This window comes from Linepithema humile, chromosome 4, assembly GCF_040581485.1.
Source record: "Linepithema humile isolate Giens D197 chromosome 4, Lhum_UNIL_v1.0, whole genome shotgun sequence".
NCBI classification, from domain to species: domain Eukaryota; kingdom Metazoa; phylum Arthropoda; class Insecta; order Hymenoptera; family Formicidae; genus Linepithema; species Linepithema humile.
Window position 1 is genome coordinate 23,046,468 of NC_090131.1, and position 17,013 is coordinate 23,063,480.

General features: G+C 39.5%; 2 protein-coding genes and 1 long non-coding RNA gene across 11 annotated transcripts in view; 2 read left to right on the forward strand and 1 right to left on the reverse strand.

Annotated features, from left to right (window-relative positions):
* RhoBTB (Rho-related BTB domain containing) overlaps window positions 1-17,013 on the forward strand; it is a 65,089-nt gene that overhangs the window by 35,521 nt on the left and 12,555 nt on the right. The window contains exon 1 of one of the 7 annotated variants that reach the window (XM_012367515.2): window positions 6,186-7,062. The exons of 1 other annotated variant lie outside the window; for it this stretch is intronic. The gene's annotated coding sequence lies outside the window, so the exon portion shown is untranslated. Of the gene's footprint in view, window positions 1-6,185; window positions 7,063-9,696; window positions 9,895-9,982; window positions 11,267-17,013 lie in introns of those variants that run through there. 5 more of the 7 variants (XM_012367519.2, XM_067353386.1, XM_012367516.2 and 2 more) reach the window with 5 other exon arrangements.
* LOC105672524 (alpha-tocopherol transfer protein-like) lies at window positions 96-4,268 on the forward strand. Of its 3 annotated transcripts, none has more exons than XM_012367523.2 (7): window positions 98-581; window positions 2,020-2,164; window positions 2,443-2,602; window positions 2,743-2,923; window positions 3,314-3,496; window positions 3,584-3,689; window positions 3,891-4,268. In XM_012367523.2, the coding sequence occupies exons 1-7, from the start codon at window positions 357-359 to the stop codon at window positions 4,052-4,054; spliced, it is 1,164 nt and encodes a 387-aa protein (XP_012222946.2). In that variant the 5' UTR covers window positions 98-356; the 3' UTR covers window positions 4,055-4,268. The 3 variants fall into 3 exon arrangements, with proteins under 3 accessions (XP_012222947.2, XP_012222946.2, XP_067209489.1); XM_067353388.1 differs by lacking the exon at window positions 98-581 and adding an exon at window positions 1,154-1,286; XM_012367524.2 differs by lacking the exon at window positions 3,314-3,496 and having other exon boundaries at window positions 96-581.
* On the reverse strand, window positions 1,273-9,719 carry LOC136999410 (uncharacterized). The gene is made up of 3 exons (XR_010889795.1): window positions 9,581-9,719; window positions 1,958-2,083; window positions 1,273-1,858 (listed from the first exon to the last, which is right to left on the reverse strand). It is a non-coding gene; the product is annotated as an uncharacterized lncRNA (long non-coding RNA).

The window sequence follows — 17,013 nt, forward strand, 5'->3', positions numbered from 1 at the left end:
TAATAATTGCGAAGTATTTAATTATAACTCTTCAATAGTATTCTTTTATCAATAATTCGACTTATACACAGATTATATTAGATTATTCCATGACTATATAATCAATGTCAGATTTTGATTTATAACTGGAGCAGAGAAATCCAAAATTTCTCTCCAGATCGCTTATTTGTCATAATGTGCGATTTTTCGAAATGTTTCTCACTCGCTACTTTCGCGTGGGATCAACAATCGAAATCGATACTAATCGCAATCTAGTCACGTCGGCCAAGTTTCGTCACGAAAATGTCAAGACGAACATTGCATTCTCTACTTAAGTTCACGCACGTCCTGAGCGTGTGCACGTATACATTCTTCCTATGCGACGCGTGCAAGACGCACCTATAGTGGGGAACTTGGAACCACCAGTTCGAAAAAGAGAGGAATCGCTCTGCTTCAAACAGATAGAAATCCTGAGTGACAGAAACCGCAAAAGGTGCTTCCTTACTTGTCGAGCTAAGCTGCATAGCGCAACACGTTCAGTCTTCGCAAACACCACTACACTCGGCTGTGCAATTTTCCGTCAATTTTCACACCAGAAGCAAGTAAGTGTCGTAATACCTAAGATCGGACCTCGAATTGCGCTTCTTTCAATCCGTAAGTGATTGTAAAACACGAATTGTTCAAAATTTGAATGACAAATATAAGAAATGTGACATAAATAGCACATTTTTATTTTTAAAAAATTCTCTGACAAAATTAAACTTTATTTGGTCTTTGATCACACTTTTTTCTCTAATGTCAAGTTTCTCTTACGTTTATCATACAGTCAGTGATTTTCGTGATGAGAAAATTTGTAAATTGTTATGATTAAAATCGAGACATTCATGCTGTTATGTTTGCATAATGTATATTATAATATAACAAATTTTCTAATATTAAATTACATTGAAAATTTGACTTACCAATGATTATCAAATCTATCTGATTTTAATTCCAATTGAAAACGATAAATATCGTGGGTTCAAGCCACTAAAAGTTCTGTCTTTTTTATGAATGTTATTTAGTTTCACGATAATGAAAGACAGTTCGCAGAACAGTTTGGAAGCTAATTAGTATTCAACGAACTGATCGACTTTCAAAAAAAAAAAATGCGTGTTTGAAATTTGATGATAATCTGAAAAGAGGTCACCTGCGACATGAAATTGCGTCACGTACGCGTTCCCTTTCTTGACGTTTTCTCCGACTGGCCTTTGTGTTATTTCCGGTACTAGACTCACCGTCACTCATTAAGCAAATATTTCAAAGAGGTAAACACCGTTTGTGGCGTCGAGAGCAATCGAGGCCGTCTTTATATTAGCGATAAATCATGTTGCAATATGAGACGTAAAAATAAAACGTAAAAAAATGTGCATTTATGTATCCATTGCAATATCGTGATTAATCAAATGAAATATGACGTATCAAAATATACGCATAAAAATTGCAAATTATTAGTATCAGTTATGAAATTGGTAAAACAAAATCGTACATTTTTTAAGTTTAAGTTTTTTTTCCTTTACTGTATTTTCTTTATTATTTCATTAATGCTTATCTCTTTAAACATTTTTTGAAGTTTCTATTATAAAGATCGCTTGTCAAACAGCATTTGCAATTTGAGATCAAATATTTGCACGCTAAAATTAAAGTGCAAGAATGTATCTAGGACCTAGTGTCGCGCTTATCAGTCTCTATAGAAAAAGTGCGAAAGTATGTAAACGAAAAATACAATCTTGCACCGTCGGGCAAACACGCTGATGGTGAAACGTGCATTTCTCAAGATAAAAATAGCAAGTTTGTGTCTTATTCTCTGTTCCGTATTTGCTGCAGATTTTGCTGAAGTCTTTAAAAAGAAAGCATACACAGGATTAATTAGAATATTAAAATGATGCATAACGCCATTAGGATAACAAACATATACGCTGCGGAATTATTCTCTTACATAAAGTTCTGCAATTCTCACATTGTAGCTAGACAGCGCTATCGATTTGGTTGTTGTTTCAGAAAATCATGACGTTATTACCACCAACGCCGGCGCAACAGAAGCGAATAGATAAGGAACTTCCACCTGATCCGGAAATGAGAAAACAAGATATTAGAACTCTTCGAGAATGGCTCTCAAAGCAGCCGCATTTGCCAAAACATATAGGTCTATTTACAAATTATTTTAATCGTTGAAAAACGACAATACAATATTTCGATAAATTAGGAGTAATTCTAAATAATACAGTGTGCAATGTATTCAAGAATACCATACACTTTTCCCTGATAACAGATTTTATGACAAAGATTGAGTTGATTAAGTTATCAAAAAATGGGAAAAATAAAACATTGGAAATAAAATTAATCCCAAATTGAACAAGAAATTAATTTCCAATGGAAAACATGTGACATTTTGATAAACTACATAGTCTTTGCTCATTATAGACAACGACAAACTGGAGAAATTTCTTTACAACTGCAAGAATAGCGTCGAAAGGTGTAAATTAATATTGGAAAGATACTACACCGCCCGAACATCGTTGCCGGAGTTTTTCGCCGTTCGCGATCCGCTGTCTCGGGATATTCAAGATTCCTGCGATGCAATGTAAATGAATCGTACATATATTCTTACGCAAATAATCTAGAAATGAGTTATGAAAATATTTCATCTGATTTCATAATAACAAATCAGGAAGCTTCAAGTAAACTTACTACTACACATGTTCTTAAACAAATATATTTTAGAGACTACTTTGTCTTGCCGTCATTAACCAAAGAAGGATATCGCATCACCATCAGCCGATTGCGTAATATCGATCCGGAGAAATTTTCGTTTCAAGCGATAGTCAGACGTATTTTAATGGTACTCGACATTCGTTTAATGGAAGAATCTTGTTTATCTAATATTATGGTCATAGATCTTGAGGTATGATATTGTGCGATTGCATTCATGCTTCGACGTTTCTTCTTACTTCACATCTTATTATCACACTCATGTCAGAGTCATAATTATCACTGCACACACATGTGTACATCTCGATGTAAGCTGTCTGGTATCTCGAAATTCTGTTTAAATTTCATTAACGCGCTGGTTAAGACCAGCCGCTGACAATGAATATATAATCGTTGGTTTAACGGAACAGTCTCGATTTTTTACAACATTTTTTTTTTAAGATTTATTGTGCAGTACACACAAAACTCTGTATTATTAATATTTTGAGAAGATGTATATATATCATCTCAATTTTTTTTAATCACTTAAAAATAATTTATGTCATTGACATGAAGCTATCTGGAAAGAAATTTATCATTTTAGGGATGTAGCGCGGCGCATCTTGCAAAAGTCAGTCCGACACTATCTATCGTAAGACGGGCGTCGATGGCTATGCAAGATAGCATGCCTTTTCGATTATTTAGTATCCACTGTCTTCATGCGCCGACGTTTATCACCAATATCCTCATTTTATTTTCATTCTTAAAAGAAAAATTAATTAATAAGGTAAATAAAAAATTCATATAAAATTGCTATTAAAATTTTGAGATAAATCGGGGGCGGAACACGAGAATACATTTCGTATATTTGCAGGTTTATCTTCACAATGGTGGCGGCGAAGAATTACACGCTTATATGGACAAAGATATACTTCCCAATGAATGGGGTGGCAAAGCAGGCACTTTTCAAGAACTAAATAGTAAGTACAATTCTCTTAATTTTATGTCATAATTTGCTCATGAAGAAATATGATTATAGTAAGTAAAAAATATATTATAATAATTGTAAAAATTTGGTGCAGGCAAAATTACGAGAAGATATTTAAACGCATTGTATTTACTCTCGTATCTTTAATAAAGTTATTTGATCTGTAATATTATATTTTTTTACATATGCACAGCTGCGTGGCAAGAAAAAATTAAAAAAAAGAGAGATTGGTTTCTGCAAGATGAGAAACTGAGTCGTACGGATGAGAATGCTCGTTTACCGGAATCAAAAAAGTCCAGTCTCTTAAAGGAGCTTGAAGGGATGCAAGGTTCATTTCGAAAATTAAACATAGATTAATTTTATTTGGATTGTCGAAACTTTATATTATATTTTTGTGTGGATTAAAGTTTTATATATTGATCTATGATGTTGAAAAAACTTTTAACTAAACTGTAAATTATAAGTACGTGAAATTTTTATAGAGAAATATGAAATTGTTTATAAATGAACAATCTTGTAATAACAGTAAATGTAACTCTATGTTTTTAAGAATAAAATGTTGTACATCATACATAGTTTTGAGCTACATTTTATGCGCACTTTATGGTAAAATAAAAAATTAATTGTTATCTAGAAATCTAGTTTTATATTTTTGGAGGCACAGGAATGCAAAATATTTATAATCTTTTGTTATATTTCTGTTTTAACAATTTATTATCCAAGGATCGAACAAACTTTCATTTGTTCGTTATTTCGCGACATTGGTCTCGAGATAGCGCCACATAATGCTTTTATGCTTATCAGCTTGTGATTTTGAGCTGACGACTATTAAGCAAATAAATATGTTGAAATTTTTTATTCCTGTACAATTTTTAATGGTATTTTTAATGGTATTTGTAAAATTATTCTAAATAGCTGTAAAATATTTTTTTTAGATGTTTTATCTTTTCTCGTACTTGTGTCAATAATATAATACATGATATATTATGAAAACACATAAGCAGTTTAGTTTAAGAAAATATGTTGCTATTGGAAAATATTAAGAATATGAAACATCAATAGATGATTTCATTTCTTAATATGATTTCGGCTTTCCACCGATCGTGTTACGAGACTCGATAATATACAGTAATATGGAATTAAATTGTGCAATTATATGTAAAAACTGTACTTATCGCATTATCAAATAAAACATCTAAAAAGTTGCATGCCGTAATTTGCATGACCCAGATATGGTTATCGATATAATAGTGGGCGTCTAATCGTCTTGTGCTAGCTTGACGGCTAAATCAATTTATTCCGGCTTGCCGATACATTTTATGCAACGTAACGAAAATTGTAAACCGCATTTATATCTTTCGTAATAGCGTGTTTATACATTTTTATGAGATATTCTTATCACATACATATGTATATTTAATATTATTATTGATATTAGCGTGTTTATTTCAATAGTGGAATTATTTCAAACTGTTATACTGAACGTTTAAAAGAAAGTAGAACAACTGTGTCAACAAGTATTAATCGACTGAACTGATTTACGTTCTTATTTGTAGGTCTCGTATCTAATACGTCATACTGAAAACTAATAACATTTTTACGTATTGCAAAAATGTGCGAGAGACGATCGTTACAAGTGTTTCTTTGCATATCATTAAGTAAAAATGCAAATTTCAGGGAAAAAAATCTCGGACTAAGTGCAAAATAAAATATCGCGGCAAGCGACGTCTGAAGGCAACTTATGATTGCCGCAATGCACAACGTTGTCTTCTTTCGTCCTCGCTTAACTAACTTAATAAGCTAATGATGCTCGGCCTGATGCATCGAATAATGCCTCCGTTGAACCTACTTTGATTCCTCATGCCTAAAGCGGCGTTAGAATCATCTATTTGTCGCTCGTGTTGTTGTGCGCAGAGCACAAATCGCGTCTGACTACGTTTAACTTTTTCCACTGTTCGCTGTTTGAATAGTTGTTTTCTTCATGCCGCTCACGGAATGTATACCGGGCCAGTTTCAAAACACAATGGAGATAGTCAAGGAATACAAGGTGCGAGATATTTTTGTCTTTTGTTTAACCACTTGGCGCCTATTCCGATCTCCGCATATTTGTCTCTTCTTAATCTTGATGTATCGCCAAGCGCGATAGTGCAGTCATCTCTCTACTTTATTATTTCGCATTTGCATTTTTACGAATAATCCATCATAATTAATTGTAATGGAAACGGGAGAAATAACAGCACGCGAAAATAGTTTCCATAATTATTCCGCTGATTCCGTATATATTATACATTTTTATTTGCATCGTGAATATTTCGCACGCTACAAAAAGCAGTCTTCCACAACGCAATAGAGGCTACCCGGAATTGCCTCGCATATAAATAAAATGCGTGCAAATGTGCACACAAACGAGCGTTTATTGCGCGGAATGACACACACGCACACAAAGTATTGCGATTCAGATATTCCGTCGCGTAGAACGTGAGGTAAACAAGTCAATTTTCTATGCGGAACGGCGCTACGCATTCACGGTATCTTTTTTGCCAATTAATAGCGCGCGAGCTGTTATCGGTTACCAATGAGGCGCGCTGTCTAATCATAAATCGCTGTCGTTCGGAAAATTGTTTAGCTTGCATATATAAATATCCACATGTTTACATTGCGTTATATAAGCGTCCAAGTGCACGATCGATCATCAATATCACGCGTATTTGCTATTAATAATAAAATACATACATATAATAAGTGTTTATTATGCCTAACAAAAAAAAATTTTATCAATTTTAATATTTTTCACAAAAATAGAAGCATGCATAATATAAAAGTATGCATGTTATGAATATACATAAAAAAAAAATAAGATAGGTTCGTACATAATGTCAGTATTTATGAAAATTCAGAAAAATATTTACACTACTCTACAATTAATTTTATTATCTATTTTTCTAAGTAGGCAATTTTAATTATTGATTCTTATAAAAAAATCGAAAACAGCGCTTGCAACAATGTTCCAAACTCCTGTCCCATTCGCTTGGACATAAATTTCACGTATGCCAGAAATAGTTCCGTAAGAGCAAACGTGCTGTTATCGTCAGGTATCATAATGTACATAATGTACGACGGCTCCGCATGACCGTGGATTACTTATCAATGAGCCGTGTGTTTGCCTTCCGCAGCCAAAGTCAACAACGCATTGATGCGGCGCGTATAAGGCGCTGTTTTCAGTATCGCGATTTCAGTTGCGGCTGATAGTCAACCGAGGGAATTTTTCGCATTGTCGAGTTGGCGAGCTTCGGAAGAAGAACGACGACGATTACGTGGGAGGACGCACGGTTGCATTTGATTGCTCGCTTCGTCGCTGCTTATTGGTATGTGCAAGCAAGACACGCGATCGCCATTACACGTATCCGAGTAATTTCGCGTATTAGGCTTCCGGGCACACAGCGAGGCCCCGCCGTTACATAAGTAAAGTACCGATTACGAGTATACATCGCCGACCGATAAACTGCAGCAATTAATTAATCGGTTAAATATCGCCGCTCGGGAATGCAAATTACCTGTATTCACGTCACGCGCAACGGTTAACGCGAAATCGTTCATTTCACAATAGTGGTAATCGTCGCGCATCTCAATTGCGATTCGGAGAACTCGCAGAAAGCGTATAAACGTTCATTCAAAAGGTTTAAAACGTTCATCCAGAAATATTTCATTTCTCAAAGAAAAATATGCATTTTGTGACTTGCGCGAAACTTTTGGCAATTTTTTTAAACCGTTTTAAAACGACATAAAGAACATGTATGATAAATTTGCGATCGTTGATTCGCATTGAGAACTCGACGATCGTTCGAATCGCGCGATCGAAAGTAATCTTAACGATGATGTATGCGATGATGTATGCGACTACAATTGCGGTTGATCCCGTTCGCATCCGTAGCGATGAATACGCGTCTCCTTTTAATCAATCACAGTTTACGAGTTGCGAAGTCTAATGCGACGGCGTTCACGCGTCTCCCCCGTGCAATTGTCGAAATCCCATAAAAACCGTTTATCGTCGCGCTATTACATCCGCGAGTGGGACTGCCGTAACAATTAACAGCGACGACGGAGAACGATGGTGATGGTGGATCGCACACACAGTCCCTGCCCTGCCGCACACGCTACAGTGCGGCGGCAGGGTGGATTGATTTTTCGCCCCCTGACGTCACAACGAGCCCAGCATGCGCGTGATGGTTAAACGCGGTGCTGATATCGGTATCGGTGCAAGCTCTCGTGTTACCTTTTGTGTCAAATGCGGGAAAGGTGGGGGAAGGGGGGGGGATAGAATTTGTTGCTTTGTGACTTATGTTTCTTCTTTATGAAAGTATTGAATTTCACCGTTCATCAATGGCGAGTTACTCTTACTAGTGAAATTTTTTTGAGATGATATTTTATAATGCAATTATCTATCATCATTGCGATGACTGACAATTTAATTATCTGAATCAAATAGAAATCATTTGTCACATGTGGACAGATTAACGCTCATATATTTAAATAGAATGAGCTAAAATATTTTTTATTTTTTAACACATATAAAAAAATTGTAAACGTCAATCAAGATTGCATTTGCACATTAATCTTCTGATATCATATTAACGTTAATTTATCGTTGCCTTTGAACTCTTCAAAATTAATATTAACTTAAGAAAGAAGAGAGAATTGAACGATTACAACGCCAAGAATAAGTCAGCTCTCGTCCTGTTCGAGCTTGATGAGTTTGTTCCATGATTCATTCAGCAAATTTCATTGACGATGATCAAACCCTTTAAGTGTGGCTAACAGCCATTGGCATCGACAAGTAACAAATATAGATGATTGTAGCAGAGGGGGAGGGGGGGAGAGGATGTGAGATCTGACGCACATGGAATAGATAGCACGGCTAAATGTTCCACAATGCGAGTACATGATCGCATTCCTATATATAAAGCCCTTCTTTCATTAAGGAGTAATGAGTGGTAATAAGCTCGCCGCTATGATTAGCGCGATATCATGAAAATCGAACGTTCATATCGCAATTTCTTAAACGAGAGATCGTCTCGTCCTGTTAAGCGGCGGTCTTTTCATTTGGAACGGGATCCATTAAAGCGATCGAATTAATATTCTTCATTTCTTTCAATTTCATTTGAAGCCATTAGAAGCAAGATGGTTATCTTCGCTATTCTAATCAGATAAGTAGCGATGGTTCCGTCTATTATCACACATCGTGAACGGCCTTTATTATTACAATTCTGAAAGAGGCCTCAATTGAGCCGCACAAGAGATTCGAAGAGGAGCAATATCCTCCAAGCATGTGAAGAGTTATTCTGGGCAGTTCCTCCCAATTGCCCCGGCGAATGAGGCGATCGTAAGCCAAGCTTCGCGCGAAGATCATACGAAAATCCCCAGGCTCATCGTCGCGAAATGATTTCGGGTGAGAATCTTTTTTTTTTTTTTCTTTCGAGATGATATTTCCCACGGGAGGGACCGACTGATGAAACTGAGATTGGCGTATACGCAGCATCCATCAGTAAGAGACGTCGTCGAAAAGACGAGCGGGTCGCGCTTATAAAATAATACCACCTTCGGTCGACGGGGCGGGAAAGGGGGGTGAGAGAGGGCGAACAGCGGACACACGGGTGGTTGTGGTTTGGGCGCGCGGAGGAGCGTCGGGGTCACGGCGGGTTCATTCAGCGATGTGCAGTTGGCTGGGTGCTGTCGTACCCGTCCCGTCAACCGTCGGCTCTCTCTCTCTCTCTTTTCCTTCCCTTTATTTCCTCTCTATTTCTTCCCCACCGGCGCGGCGCGGTGAAATTGTTCTCCCTACCTTACCCTACTCTAATCCGTTATCATATATATATACATTCTCACCGTGCGCATCGCTGTCGCTGACGCTTTCGTTGACGGAGCATCATCGAGCGGGCGCGCTCGTCGACGACGACGATCAAACGTGTTTCTCTTTTTTTTCGTTTCTCTCTCGCCGAGAGCAGAGCCCAGCGTCGCCGACGGCTGTTTCGCGATTACCGTGTATTTCGCGTACGATGCACGGGACACGTGCGTCGGCATGACGGCGGCGCGACAACCGATCGTCCTCGTCGTCCACCTGGCTGAGCCTCGGTTCGCAGCGCGCAGTGGCGACGGCGTCGGCGGCGGCTTCGATCGGCCGGCGGCTCTCGTAAGCGGAGGTGGGTCAACTCAGACTGGCGCTCGAGCCGCCAGTCGTTGACAGGTGGTGCGCAGTTCTACTCGACACACGGTGCATACCGTATCTCTTTCTCTCTCTCTTTCTCTCTCTCTCTCTCTCTCTTCTTCTCCCGTGAGCAGAAACGCGCGCGTCAATTCGCGGACGCTAATCTGCGCCCTCGTGAATTATCCGTCCGCCGAGAGAGACAGACACCGGAGGGAAAGGGAGAGGGTAGGAAAGGGTAGATCGTAGAGGGGTGGATGCGCGGCGAGACCGTCGCGAGTAGAAAGACGTCTGTTCAAGACGGGTGGGAGGGAGGGAGGCTCTCTCCGATTGTGCGCTGCAGCAACCGCCGTCGTCTCGAAAGCTGTGACGATTAATCGCTCGCCGCGATCGCACGGAGAACGTCGGGGAATCGTCGCGCGCGATCGTCCCGCGAAACGAACCGCGCGAAGGTACCAATTCACTTTCGTCGGAGGAGCGAGAACGAGATTGTTGATTGACTCCCGGGCGACTCTACGTCGAGAGATCTGTCTATCGAAGGATCTAATCGATTGATCAAGCGCGGATCAGCGGGACTCCCGACTCTCTCCGGGCGGCTGGCTTCTTTCCTTCCTCGCCTCGGTGGAATGCCCCTCCTCGCTCGCCCGCCCTGCCAGGACGTCAGCTGGAACCTGCGTGGAACGTCCTGGTTGCGCGATGTGCCGACGCCGCTGCAGCAGCTTCTAGTCCGTCGTCGCGCTCCGGCAGACGACAGCGGTCGGAGACTGCGGTTGGCACGCAGGAGCGGCGATCGTTAGATTACTCATCTCACTCTCTCCGTCCGTGCGACTCGCACGACGTGGTGCAATCCACCGTTTTCTCCCTCTCTCGGCCCCCCTTCGCGGTGAAAGCTCCTGGCCCTTGGCTCTCGGTGCGGATAAGGGAGAACATCCGCTCTTTCGAGTACGCCCCATCGTCAACAGGCGGGAGAGTGCACGCGGGTAATTTCTCGTGCGTCGACTGAACTCCGCCTCCTCTCGCTCGCTCTCTCCCTCCCTCTCTCTCTCTTTCTCTCTCTCTCTTCCCTCGGCTACGCAGTCGATTGCATACGTGTATATGTATATTGTAGATATATGTATAGATTTATACGCATATACACCGCGCTTTACTCGCGCGAGAGCGTGCCGCCTCGCCAAACTCGTCGCGTGTACTCGCGCAGCATGCGTCAGCCGGAGTGAGCGAACCGGCTGTCATCGCGAGAGAGCTGTGACCGCCGCGAGTGTCATTGCGCGTCGTTGCGCGACCTTCGCGATCTCCTCATCGGTGCCGGTGCGGTGCGGTCGTCGCGGGAGAAGACGTCGTGGAGACGCACGGCATAAGTTCATCACCGAGTAAGTCCAGCGCTAGAATGAGCTCTCCGAGCTGCACGCGATACGCCGTCGATTGCCTCTCGCGCCGTCGTTCCAGCAGTCGCGTGATACTTGGACGACGTAGTCGGCAGAGATATCGTTTTCTTTTTTTTTTCTTTTTTCTTTTCGAGAGAGTTTCTCCCGCGGGACGCAGTGTCCGTCGTTGCGCTATTTCGAGGGAAACGCTCGCGGAGGTGCTCGATCGCGAGCCGCTGCGCTCGGCATCAGTACGCTTTATCGTAGTGTGGTCGTTGACTATTATTCCGCCTATTTATCTAGCTCCGCTTCTCTGTCTGTCTCTCTCTTTCTCTCTCTCTCTCTCTCTCTCTCCGTTTCTCTTTTCTCTCCTCGTCCAACTCTCTGTCTGTCTCGCTTTTAACTTATATAAGAGAGCACTGTCTGCAGCGAGTACGAGTGTCCCCGATGCAGAGACGAACCTCGAACTTGCAGCACCCTGGCCTTGCAAATATTAATGTCGCTAGTGGCTAGCATTAGCATCGGCGCATACACATTACTTTTGCACGTGTTACATAGGATATACAACATATCATCGTCCTATGCATCATACATGCCTCATTCGATCGAACGAGCCGCTATCTCCGCTAGCGAGGTCAATATATTTTACGTTATAGTGATCTTATTATTATTCCAACGGCCTTATCATAACTTTATAAGATTATAGATTATATTCTACAAGATTATAGATTTTTTTTCGCTGCGCCCGATTGTTTCCTCAAATGACGCAAGTTTCGCAAGTATCTCTTCGCGACCGCTCTCGTCGCATTTTGCGAACGCGTAGAAATGATTAGCTCCGAGTGACTCGTCCGCAGGAACGCACAGCGATCTCCGATGAAGATCGGAACGTCGACCCACAGCCGCGGCACGGTTAAAAATTGATTTATGGTCCTGTCGCTAACATTGTACGAGACGCGCCGTAACGCTCGGCGTTGCGGTATCGCGATCATTTGCTCTAACGACCGCGTCGATTGCTGCGTGTATCGCGATTTAAGCGGCACGTGCCGATGTCGCTTGATATTATCGCGCCTATCTATCTCGGAGAAGCGAAGATTCTGTCGGGAGATACAGAAGCTAGCGAGAGCGAGAGAGACGCGGATGGAAACGACGACGGAAACGAGATAAACGCGTTTCTCATACATCAACGGCGGAAGGACGTGCCAAAATCGACAGGTAGACGCGACGCGATACGCGACACGATTTTTGACGAAGCTCAAAGAACGGCGAATTTCGGCGAAACGCGAAAGACTCCGATTCTGTTCTCTCGCGTAGATACGCGGTCTCGCGATCGCGCGAGTCGCTTGCACGCGAGTATCATCGCAGTTTCGCGATTAGCCGCTGAAAGAGGTCGGCAATAAGAACACCGTTTACTTAATTAATACGGCCGACGGACGGACGATTGGCCGTTGCGCGGCTCGTTGACCCCGCGTGCAATTCTTGGACCTGGTCCGTCCTTCGGCCGGATTGATTTACACGGCTCGACGGCGCGGCGGCGACGGTTCAATGGCGAGATGGCACGTTAGCGAAGACAATGAAAAAAAAAACGAAGACGAACATAGAGAAAGAGGGAGAGAGAGAATGTAAGAAAGCGGAGGGTAGTGCGCCGACTTGTTTGTTGAGCTGCTTGAGCTTCTTCCATCAGCGACAGCGGTGGCGGTTCTGTTCTCCTCGTTCGCGGTTGACCTCCCTGCGACCCGCGTTCTGCAATGCGTCAGCAACGGTGTCTACGCGCCGCAATGCACTTCTACCACTCTGCCGCGTATCTACAGTCCGCTCTCGCATGTTCTACATCCGTTCTCTCCAGAGACGATCTCAATACGGGTACATTAGGCGTGATATATGCCTCAACATTCACTAGAAACATTTTTTTCTCCAAAGATCTGTTCAAATAATCATGTACGACGGCCATTTGTTATAAAGAAGTAGGCAAAAAATATGATAAGCTGCAGTTATTCCGTATCAAAGGACGCTAATAAAAAAAGATTGATGAAAAGATCTTTCGTTTCGTGATCTAAATTTGAACTTAGACATTTCGGTGAAATTTTTCATAACTTTTAATATGATTTTATTAATTATTACGAATATCATCAATTGACACAGAAATTTGGATCAAATAATTTTTTAACATTAGAACTGCGATCATCTTGAACGTTTCAGATCTCAATGTTCAGTTATTTTGTTCAAAATGTCTAACCATAATATTTTTTATTTAATACTAATTTTGTATAGTAAAATTCTTTTAAATATAATTAAATAGCATGAATAGCATATTTTTAAATTTGATAGCTTAATTTTTGTTTAATATATAACGAAACATTCTAGTGTTAGCTTTATAAATTATAACACAATGTAGGTGAATTAGCTGTTAATCAAACACTATTAATTTTCGTACTATCAGTCATACAAAAAAGTGTCTATCTGAATGTTAAGGCATTTATGACGCTTATTGTACACTACACAGCCTAAAACTGCTCGCGCAAATGGCAATCAGTGGAATCAGAAGGATAGACTGATGTAGGCTGCATTTACAGCACGTATTTTTGTTCCGAAAGCGGCTTCAATACTGCAAACCCGTCGAATTTGCTATTCGTTGCAATCTATCCGCTCGAGTTGTTAGGATTTGACTATTTAAAACTGAGTTTTTTCTCTCTCTCTCTCTCTCTCTCTCTCTCTCTCTCTTTCTCTCTTTTTGCTATATATATCGATGACGTCAAGACTATAATTCTCTCACTAAATACATACTCTTGTGAAGATATATAGTACATTGAAAGAAGATCTAAAATCAATTTAAAGCCTTGAATACAGCCTGCCTGGCGCGTCCTCGGCCGATATTTCCGAATCCGTAAAAACAATGAAATCACATTGAGTGTGAGATTAGTCGTATATACATACATCACGCAATGATTGTGTCGTATTAATTTTTCGTGTTTTACAACAGATAGCAACGAATAAAAAAACTTCTAAATGTATTTCTAAAGTTTGTACTATATTTCGAACTATTTTGCATGATTTTGCACACTTTTATAAGAGCAGGAAATTTTAGTAAATTTCTTCGCTTCGAACGTTATCGATATACAGTTATAATAATTGTCATATTTTCTTAAATGTATAGCGCAATAATTTCCGCACTGAAAACAATCAAGTTTATTTCAATCGATCGATTCTTATAACAGTAACAGTGAATTTACGATATATACCGAATAAAATTCACGAATATCTGATACTTTGAATCCCCGAACTAGTTCAAAAAGATGCTGTAACGAGATATTTTATCAAAGATATCATATAATATTTCCAGTATCACATATCGATCGCTTTTTCTCTTAGTCAACGAAATTGGAATTTTATTAGACATCATTTGCTATTGTTGAACCTTTATTGTTATTGATTTTGATAACAGGGAAACATCCGGGCGTAACATATCGGAAGTTGGGAAATAAAGTGTATTATGAGTTATATTTCTGAAAACATACTGCGATTTATTATTTTGATATAAGAATTATTTGAGAAAAATTCAACATCTTTTTGCTTTCGGTAACATTTGTTAGCATTTTATTTTTTCACAGTCTTCTAATTTCTAACATTAAACATTGCGTGATTTTAATTAAGTATGAGAAATTAAGATTTTATTAATGTAAGGTAAAATTAATTGAAGAGAGTTTTATAATTTATTCTTATTCTCAAAGCTTAATTTTTTTTATTAATATGGTTTTATTTTTTTATTACATTCAAATATGCTGTAATTTGTTTTTGCTGCAAACGAATTGTTTTTGAGCCGATTGCAAGCAAAACGTTCTTGATTGAACAAAATTGTTTTACTGCTTCACGATTGCGATGACTTAATGCGGTCACTGCATTGCGTTATGATAATTTGCTTTATGTCCATTTTAATATTCATTTCGCGATGCGTAATATAATGAGAAGTGCAAAAACAACTTAATGTCGAACTGCGAAGGATCGATGGACCTTGCTAAAAGTTAACAGTGACTTCTGTTGTCGGTTCTAACTGACGTAAATCGTTCATTATATTCCTCTGTTTTGTCATACATGCAAGAATTGCGATATGATTTATTACAGATTTGATTTATTGCATATTACGTAAAGTACGTATTATATTTTATTTTCAAGGATATATAAAAGCTTTGAAATATAATAATAATATACGAAACGATAAAAACATTGTAAATGAGAATTAAAAATATAACATTACGTACATTAATCTTGGAATGCTCTTAAATTTTTACTACAACTGTCCAGCATTTTTAAAAAATTAAGAAACTAATTTTTATTTGAAAATCAATTATTAGCGACAAGTCATAAATTGAGAATGTCACGCGATGATTGTCACGTAATATTTGTGAAAATTGTAGTATAACTTGCATATTACACAAAATTACACGATTATACGAAATTACCGTAGTAGCGATTCCGACCGAAAAAAATTCTTTTTGAAGAGACTCTAGCATGTTGCTCATTGTTGTAACAGATTACGCGATTGTCATCTATTTACTGATTCAATGTCACTTAAGCGTTCGATGGGGCTCGATAACACAAACGATTACATTCGTAGATTACATGAAATCTAAAAATACGAGGTCAGATTGACACGCGAAGAGCCAGATTGTACTAATTATCCACTGGCTCCGATCGATAGTTCTACATACAAAGTTTCTATCGATACGATCGCTCGAATAAGGAGTGCACGAGTGTGCATAATATGTTCCGGTTTTTTTTTCAGTTCAATTTTCAATCGCGGCGCGCAACGTCACCGATTTGTTGAATGAATCGGAAAGTGGCGACTTGCCACAAATTTTATTTGATGAAAGTAGGTCTCGTCCAAAGACACTTCTCGGAAAGCGTCAGCGAAACAAGCGAACTATTGAACGGCGAGGCGCTTTCGATTTTCGCATCGTGACTCAGTGAATATTACGTTCTGCATACCTCGAGTAGTCGTCACCCGGTATTATCGACATGTTTCCTCTAGACGCACAGCATTATCATAACAAGCGGATATTATAACGTTATATCCATCGCGCCGGCATGTAACGTTGCGTTACCTTCATGTACGTTTGACGAGAAAAAGTCGCGAGGAACTAATTCAAGTTTTCTTATTACACAGCTTTTACTTCACTCCGTAAGTTTTAATCTACAACTCTGCTTTTGATCAAAGCGAACAAGCTATGAATTATTGGAAATTGCAAATATTGTAGAATTTTCAACTTTGGTTCATCTAATTTTCGATTATATTTCTGCAAAATAGTGTTGTGTAGATTTTAAAAAATTTTAGCGTAAGTTTTGACAAGTTTCGTGATTGTACAACCTCGAGTTTTTATTCCTGTTCAAAGAAAAGAATTTTGTTTCGACAGACTCCAAATTTATTGTTAATCAAGTTGACATATTCGTCGAAGAAATCGAACGGCATTTAATATTGAATCCAGATATGACTTTACCTAACGTTTTAATGAATACTTAAGTGATATACGTATATATAACTTCGCCCGAAGTGGGCAAACACATATATTACTTTCAAGGACCTTCAGATGTGTCTTCGGATGTGTTTTTCGACGGTTCGTTCGGATACATATATACAATCGAATGTAGCAATGAACGGTCCATTTCTTTCATACACAAACTAAAGCTACGAAGCGAAAGCCAAGCGAGAAGTTGAATGAAAATTCATAGGTCAGTACAGCGCACACCGCCGAGAATGAAGT